The 8647-nt window shown below is 36.7% G+C and overlaps 3 protein-coding genes across 3 annotated transcripts; all 3 read right to left on the bottom strand.

The window, feature by feature from the left end:
- Positions 1-414: 414 nt before the first annotated feature.
- Positions 415-1663, bottom strand: LOC109001515 (pathogenesis-related thaumatin-like protein 3.5). Its single transcript, XM_018978836.2, has 2 exons — positions 1405-1663; positions 415-1273 (listed from the first exon to the last, which is right to left on the bottom strand). Exons 1-2 carry the CDS (start codon positions 1448-1450, stop codon positions 606-608), a joined length of 714 nt encoding a protein of 237 aa, XP_018834381.1. The 5' UTR covers positions 1451-1663; the 3' UTR covers positions 415-605.
- Positions 1664-2345: 682 nt separating this feature from the next.
- Positions 2346-4232, bottom strand: LOC109001514 (cytochrome P450 705A22-like). The gene is made up of 2 exons (XM_018978835.2): positions 3268-4232; positions 2346-3167 (listed from the first exon to the last, which is right to left on the bottom strand). Exons 1-2 carry the CDS (start codon positions 4189-4191, stop codon positions 2520-2522), a joined length of 1572 nt encoding a protein of 523 aa, XP_018834380.1. The 5' UTR covers positions 4192-4232; the 3' UTR covers positions 2346-2519.
- A 3076-nt stretch (positions 4233-7308) lies between these two features.
- Positions 7309-8439, bottom strand: LOC109001493 (putative lipid-transfer protein DIR1). Its single transcript, XM_018978799.2, has 2 exons — positions 8081-8439; positions 7309-7511 (listed from the first exon to the last, which is right to left on the bottom strand). Exons 1-2 carry the CDS (start codon positions 8391-8393, stop codon positions 7495-7497), a joined length of 330 nt encoding a protein of 109 aa, XP_018834344.1. The 5' UTR covers positions 8394-8439; the 3' UTR covers positions 7309-7494.
- Between the last annotated feature and the right edge of the window lie 208 nt (positions 8440-8647).

Raw genomic sequence — 8647 nt, 5'->3', positions numbered from 1 at the left:
TAAATAATATCTTAAATTAGTTTAAATTAAAAATGTTAAACTTGCACCCAATGTCAAGGCGGTATGTATGATCATCGTATTTGTAGGACTCAAATTGATTTGAATCATTATAAGACGTAAATAAATGAATGAATGAATCGTGCCCTACTTACAACATGAATTCGTATGTACACTCTAGGCGGCCGCCTTAAGACATATATGCTAGCTATTTTACAAAATTAAATACCATATCACACTAGGGCTGAGATAAATATGAGCGTTTAATTTGCCTTGCTGCATGCATCCGTTTGTACACAGTACTGATCATGATCATGATCATGATAATTAAAGGCACACGACATATATACATATGCGATTTTGTACACAGTACTCATCATGATCGCCGTTCCATGTCAATGTGATCAACAACAAATATTAATTCCTGAATTATTATTATTTTCTTACACAAAGAAGTACTACTTTTATATATGGCAATAATTTACATGGTAATTTCATGTATACCTTTTGAGTAATTTATTTGAAACAAAACAGATACGATTAATGATGTAACCACGTACGTATGTACAAGTTTACCACCGATATATATATAATTTAATTTAATTAATTTAACAAAACCTAATCAAATAGTCAGCTGATCCTTTGCAAGTGAAAGTGCTGGTGGGATCATCGTAGGCATAACTATAAGCAGTGGGACAAGCAGCTTTGAACACCTGAGAATAACGGGTAGGCTTGCAGGTTTGAGGGCCGCCGTAGGATCCAGTGCAACAATATTGGGGCGCATTAAACGCTAAGCAAGCACTTTTGCATGCCACAACATGACCATTACTCTTTACTTGCAAGCCATCAGGGCAATGTCTGTTCAAGTCCGACACACAACTCACCTCCTTACAATTAGGGTCTGAATCCCCCTTTGGTACTATTGAAATCCTCATGTTATAGCCATCGACGAGGCTAACATCGTAGAAATCCACTGGACTGTCCAGGGTAAACTCTGCTAGTGTTGCAGGCGGTGCACCCCCCGCCCCCGCGCATTTTAGCTGCCCACCGCAGTCTCCGGTGAGGCACCTTCCCTTACCAGATTTATCGAAGGAACACCGACGACGACCCCAAAAACGGCCCGACCACCCTTTTGGTGCATTTATTTCTATAGTTTCATTGGGTCTGAGCTGAAGCCCCCCATTCATTAGTTGAGGTTTGCCTGCCCCGGGTAGGATCCCTGGCCATATTGTGTTCCTGCAACTGTTTTGCAATATAAAAACTGTGGCCTCTGCTCCTGAAAAATCCAAATCCCAGAAAGTAATTAGTTGTATAAATATATATATATATATATAGCATCATATATAAAACCATAGAATAATATATATATATATATATATATATGCGGGGTATAACGTTCGTACGTACCTGACAAAGATATGAGCAAGAGAAGGTGGAGTATGTTGAATGCCATTAGAGATCGATCGATCAGGGCAGCCGGTTGAAAGTATGATAGCTTAGCCTCAATTAATCTGGTTATGGTTGGGGCGGGTAATTGAAAGAATCAATTAATGAAGACATGATTAGTTACCGACTTAATTTCTGCTTCAAGGTCAATGTTATAACCGCACGTACAGCCAGGAAGGAAGTCTTGAAGGCGGAATACCAGGATCAACCAAAGTTTCGGACTTGTTCTCTTGAAAATGCCACACGGAAAGTATATGCATGGTAAAAAGACGTTCCTCCAAGAAAAGAATAAAATTGGAAGCAATCTTCTAGGAGGAGGCCAGATCGAGTTCGTTAATTAATGTTGCTTATGACTGAGGTAATTTAATGCCATTTCGCTTTCTCATCTTCGATCTTCTGGACGCTTATTATATATTATTATTAATTTGCGTCAAAATTCGTTGATAAAGCTGCCATATACTTTTTTTATGATTAAATTAATTACGAGGATATATTCTCCTCGATCGATCGAGTACTTAAAAGATATGAAAAATAAGAGTTGCGGTTGTGAGAATGTAAATATCTATAACTATTTTTAAAAAAATAATAAATATTAGATTTACATAAAAAAAAAATTAATTTTTTAATAATAAATTTTATTTTTTATTAAAGTGATTATATAATATTTGCACATTCTACCGCTGCATGTCCTTAATTTGGTTAATTTGCTGTTATTTATTTTTGGGTAGTGGGCTTAGTTACAGATCGAACGAACCTGGTTTAATTAAGAAGCTGCTAGGGTCGGGTCGGATGTTTTTTTGGGTTGGAACCTGGAACTGACTGCTAGATCGGAATTTTTAGGCGTCCGGCCACTGTTTGTCAAAGTGCTTAAACTAAATAAAACCCGGCCCGGCCACACAAAGTTATATAAATTTCACCGATCAGCATATATATACTCATGAATTCCCATCTTTCAAGGATAATATTATACCCATACTGGAAAGCTAGCTTATGAAATTGTTTCTATGCATGCATATTTTGAGCAATTATATATATTGCATGCATGCATGCCAATACTGAAGTTTGAAAATATTCATTTACGGCGCCGAAGAAGCAAAGGGATTGAAGTGAACCACAGGAAGGCATACAAGTGAGTGAGCCTTGGACAAACCAAAGCCCGAATCAACTTCCATATCAACCTTATCCTCATCTCCACCACTCCCAATCTTCCAGTCAAAGCATTGAACCAAGGCGCCGATTGTGGAATTCATTGTGCTGTATGCCAAAGCTGAGCCAGGGCAACCTCTCCTTCCGGCCCCAAAGGGAACAAAATCAACCAAACTTTGACCTCTTGTTTCATTTTCATTTTGTACTTTAGAAGAGACCAAGAACCTCTCTGGTCGGAATTCACTTGGATCGTCCCACACTTCTGGATCTTGCATTACGCTATAGAGATTGATCGCCACCATAGTCTTTTGGGGTATGTCATAGCCTTTTATCTTACAGTTTTCGCGGCACTCTCTTGTTGTCACAGCAACTGATGGGTATAGTCGTAGTGTTTCTTTAACAACTGCTTGCAAGTAGGGGAGATTAGAGACATCTGATTCCTCAACCAGTCTAGCAGTGCCAACGACTGATTCAATTTCCTCCCTAAGCTTCCTGAACATATGAGGATGGTTGATGAGCTCGGACATCGTCCATTGCATGACGTCTGCCGAGGTATTAGTGCCGCCAACGAAGAGATCCTAATTAAGTAAAAAAAGTTTAATATATAACAAGAGGCCGATTCTATTTATTGTTAAAAAAATATTTATATTTTCAATTTTAATGAACGGCTTAACTTACACGCAAGAAAGCCTTGATATGTGTTCTGGTCATCTTGAACTCGGCTTTGTCATCTTTGTACACCTTCAATAGTATGTCCATCAAATCCTCATTTTCTTTCTTCCCGCTAATTTCTTCATGCTCCTTCCATATCCTTTCCAGAATCTCATCATACCTCTTGTCCATGTCTGCAGCCTGCTTCCCATACAGCCAAAAACCCAACTTCTTGAAAGGCCCCAACACATCCCCAAAACAAACCTTCGAAGCCAACTGCAACGAATTCTTCACCAACTCCCTTATCTGCTCTGCCTCATTATTTTCCCCTGAAACTCTAGTGCTCATCGCCAGCCTGCACGTGGAATTGTTCGTTAACTTCATGAGCTCAGCACCCAAATCAACCACCTCTCTTCTATCAGCACTCTCCAACACGCTATGCAAAAGCCGCGCAATTTCTTCCTGTCGAATGGAGCGTGACAGTTCGATCTGCCGGGCTCCCAGCAGTTGCGTCATGGAGAGCTTCCTCATGAACCTCCAGTACTCGCCATAGGGGGCGCTGAAGAGTCCAACACCTCCGACATCTTTCGGCAACTCATCTGCGAAAGCAATAGTGGGGCGGTCTGAAAAGGCAAGGTCGTTGGCTTTGAACACTTCGGTAGCCACGGAGGCCGATGAAACCACTAGGAGGTTTCGAGATGGGCCAAGGCGGAGGTAGAGGAGAGGTCCATATTGAAGGGAGAGTTTGTGCAAGGATTTGTAGAGGGTGAGACCAAGGAGGTGGAGGTGGCCGATGAGTGGGAGGGCAGGTGGGCTTGGAGGGAGGTGGAGATCACCGATGGCTGGTTCCTGATTGTTGGGTCTTCTGAACAAGGATCGAAGGAGGAGGGTAGAGAAGATCCAAACGAAGAAGCAGAAAAGGTAGTATTGGGTGTCAGTCAGGGGAGCCATGGCTGCTGGCTTGTGGGTGGTGTGGTGGCCTTTGGACTTATCTTTTTAAAGAAGCAAACTAGTCTAGCAATTATTATTATGATAAGGCGATAGTCACGTTTGAGTTAACATAATTTTTCAAGAGTTAAATAAAATATTAAGAAAATTATAATAATGAGATGAGATAAATTATAATAAATTTTTAATACAAATAGGGACATAGTCAATAGAAGGTTCATTCTGAGAGCGATAGGCCAGCTACTTATTTTATTTGATTCAAAGAAAGAGTAAGCTTGATCCTTCAATGAAGAGCCCTATTTCTCTAGGCGACAAAAACCCCCCACCACCACTCAGAGGGGGGTTGGAGCTTTCGGCTCCACCCACCACCCATCCTTCCCTGTTAACTCGTTGAATCAATTATACAGTTATTTTATTTATTTTTTTAAAATTTTCTATCTATAGTATCGAAAAATGCCGATTTGTTGTCTTCGGGCCTCCTTTGACCGACAAGCACCCCACCACTAGATTCTCTAATTGCTGATCTACTAGAAGGCATAAGAAAATAGTTCAAAAGTCTAGCACATACATCTCACGTGTCATTGCACTTTGGAGAGCCTAATGCCGCCACACACGGCTCTCTTGGGACCAGCGACTTCAGATCTTTTAGATCCGACCTATACTTTCATTTCTAGTGTGGTGCGTGAGTTGCACGCCCCACCACAGCCAATGACGATCTTTTGCCGGCGATTAAACACAGTTTTCAGTTGTTACAATCTTATATTTTCGTTTTTCCTAACTAATGATCAAGTTAAAGTGGTTTTAAAAGTCTCATTCAGCCAGTCTAGACCAACAAAATGCAGTACACAACTCTTCGCTGTGACTTCTAACCATAATTTTATAGTCTATTTATCAGACTATATAAAAATCGCTTCAAACGGCTTCCCCTTATGAGAATGGGTGGGAGCCAAAACTTTTGCTCTAGATCACGCTTTTCTTATTTCTCTTGCATTGTATCTATTGGTTTTAGGAAGATTATAGGAGGCTCTACCCATCAAATTTTGTATCTTGTAATCCTTTAATTCATCTATGATATGCCTACTTGCTTTAAAAAAAAAAAAAAGAGTAATGCGGATAAACTTATGATCACGCAATCCCTATTTTAAAAATAAAATAAAATAAAATATTTTATGTGAATAGATATTCACTATTTTTTTTTTCTTTAAAGAACAACACTTGCACACACTTGCAAATATCCAATTTGTACAGCTTCGTTACTTCCCACCATGCCTCATCTTGTTGCCGCTTGTTGTCGTTGTTGTTTTTTTTTTTTTTAAATAGATATCAATATATTAATATAAATTTTTAATTGGATTATGTAAAATCAATGTAATATATATATATAAGTTAATTTTTCTTTATAAATTTAATATGCTCTATTCATCTATATAAACATTTTTTTATTATTTTTTTCCTAATCTTGCTTTATATTTCTCACATTTACAATTTTATTTATCAAACATGAAAAATTCATAATATTATTAGAATATTTCAGTATTAATAAAAGAAAAATAGTCATGTTAAAACTTTTCAAAACATGATAAAAGTATAAAAAGTTTAAAAACAAAAAATAAATACGATAAATGAGTTCTTTTCATCTTTATTTTCATTTTGACTCTTTAGTGGATTATTGATGTCATTTTGGCAACAGACAGATATCATATTTACATTAATATATGAGCAATTTTGAAATATCCGAGTATATTACAAATTTAATGGTAGTTTTAAAAGTATTTAAATAAATAAAGAAAGGAAAAAAGAAATAATATTTAAATGATATAGAGAAATAATAGATAAACTAATATATGGTGTATTGTAAGAATCGTTAGTTAAAATAGAGAAAAAGAGTTTTAGCGATGTATTTTAAAGAACAAAATACAAAAATTATTGGGAGTGCTCTTACTAGATATGCTCTAATATTAAGAGCATGTTTGAGTAACGATATGAGATGATAATTCTGTAAATAATAGTGAAATGATTTGAGTTAAAATGTTTTATTGGGTTTTGCGATATGAGAGTAAAAAAAGTTGAATAAAAATATTATAAAGTTAAAAATTATTTGAATATTATTTTTTAATATTACTTTTGTTTTAAAATTTAAAATAGTTGTATTGTTTTTTTATATTTTGTTTAGAAGTTTTGAAAAGTTGTAATGATTAAATGAAAAAGTTGAATAATTGAAATTGAAAAGTATTTTATAATTGAATAATATTTGATAATGAAATTATAAAATTTTTTAAGATTAGATCATCTTAACTTCTCGAACAATGCCTAAATTGAAGGTTCTTTACCTATTCCATTGGCTTGATAGTTAGGGGTGAATTTGATCCGGTTCAGTCTATCCATAGAGAATTTTTGGGAGTAGACCGAACCTTTTCGATCCAAGATTTTCCCTCCCTAGACCAGACCGAAATCCATATGGATCAGATCGGACCGTTAGCTATTGATCCATTCGGTCTGGCCTAATAGCAAATAAATAAATTAATCTTTATTTTTTTGGTAGATAGATTAATAAAAAAAAAATTATTTAAATGACTAAAATTAAAATTAGTTAATTCTTAATGTGGATTATGATATAAAATTAAGTGATAGTATATATTATTTAACATTTTATATGATCAATGATAATATAATAGATAAAAATTATATAATTAACTTATATAATTACTATATAAAACAATATATATAATATTTTAAATGTATATAGTTCTGTCGGTTTTGGTTCGGTCCGGTTCAAAAATCACCCACCCCGAGACCAGACCGAAAGCCGAATTCCTCGAGGACGGAAACCAAGTAAATTTTACAGCCCTGTTGATGCCAATTTGGGTTTGGGAGGGGATGCCTCTCCTTTCCCGATCTTCGATCGCTCCTGGTTTCATCGTGCTTTCAGGTTAAACACGAGAATTTAAAATTTTCAACCCTAGCGAAGTTAGCCATTGATAATATGGTAAGCGATTCACGGAAAAAGAAAAAAAGAAGCAAGCTTGTATATCAGTTTCTTGGCAAAAAATAGAGCTAGAAAAATGGATTACGTCATAGAAGAATAGTCATTGTTTGTTTTTTAAGTTTAATTGAGCAATCTTTTTTCTTAGCAAAATTACATAAACTAGTGAAAAGTACCGTAGATCACAGCTTAAATCCACTCAACAGTTGTCCTCTTATTATGATCAGCATCGGATAATATTACAACCAAAAGACCCCTAAACTTCTTGAACAGTACTTATTCATGGAGCCTTCCTAGCTAGCTCGGGTCTAGGCTCGTATATCTTACTTCATGATTTGGCCTGCACTCAAAAAAAAAAGAGCAAGGGCACATTAATTTTAAGATCAATATCGTTGCATGATTTAAACTAAATGACGAGGTTAGTGCAATCTCAATCTCAATGTGGCTGTATTTATAAGAGTAATCTTATTTAAAGGCTTATCATTTACATATATAACATGATTTGATTTGTATAATTTAAAATTTATTTTTTAAATCAAATTATATCACATTGATGGTGTGTGGTGTAAACATCTTCAAATAGTATTATTCTTGTTGAAAATGATGCAAAGTTCAGAGGAAAAGTGTTGACATGGTCCTTTAGTATAAGATCGACTTCAACGCCTATTGCACTGCTCGATCTTTTAACACATTTTTGACAGGGAGGTAATTGGGAACAGGCTTAAAACGACCCTAGAGATGGCATTGGTTTGGAATGTAGTTTGGTACACTTGCTATACCCGAAAATGGAGACCCCAAAAAGCAATACTTACAAATAGTTTGGGGCATCAATCGGGAAGTTTCCTAAGTTCATAACTCAAGGCTGTGGAGCATAAAACAAAATAAATAGTTGAGAAAGAGAGAGATTACATGGTTCAAAGTTGGCGGTGCACTTCTCGGGGAGTTGCAAAGCCATGTTCCGGTCCACACCAGAGATTGGGGGTCCATTCACAAGCACACACAAGCAAGGCTGGCCTAGAGCTTTGAGGGCATTGCAGCAGGCATCACTTGGTGGGAGTGGGCTAAAAGGTGCAACTGCTGCCCTGCATGGTATCAGCTGAACAAGTGCCGAGAAGAAGGTGCTGGGACAAGAGGCAGCGGCCTTTCCTGGCTCCATCAAACTAATTGTCATGACCAACATCAACACCAGCGGTGGCAAAGCCTTGGTACCAAAACGCTTCATGTTTCAACTGAGACTGTCTCCCTTATTAAATACTTTCTCCTTGCAAACAATGAGTCTGGGAAGGGTTCGGATTTTATAGGAAGCCCAGGATCATGCCAAATTGTAACTCTGTCCTAACTTGGGATCACACTGGCCATCCCACCTTCATGCCAGCTATGCTATTTATCTGTTTTGTATCTAGAAGAAAAAAAAAATGCAGAGAAATACGATTGGTGTTGCAGATGAAACGGTTTATAAACTCAAATATCGTGACT

The sequence above is a fragment of the Juglans regia genome, chromosome 14 (assembly GCF_001411555.2).
Source record: "Juglans regia cultivar Chandler chromosome 14, Walnut 2.0, whole genome shotgun sequence".
NCBI classification, from domain to species: Eukaryota; Viridiplantae; Streptophyta; class Magnoliopsida; order Fagales; family Juglandaceae; genus Juglans; species Juglans regia.
This window is presented reverse-complemented; position numbering and strand designations above follow the sequence as displayed.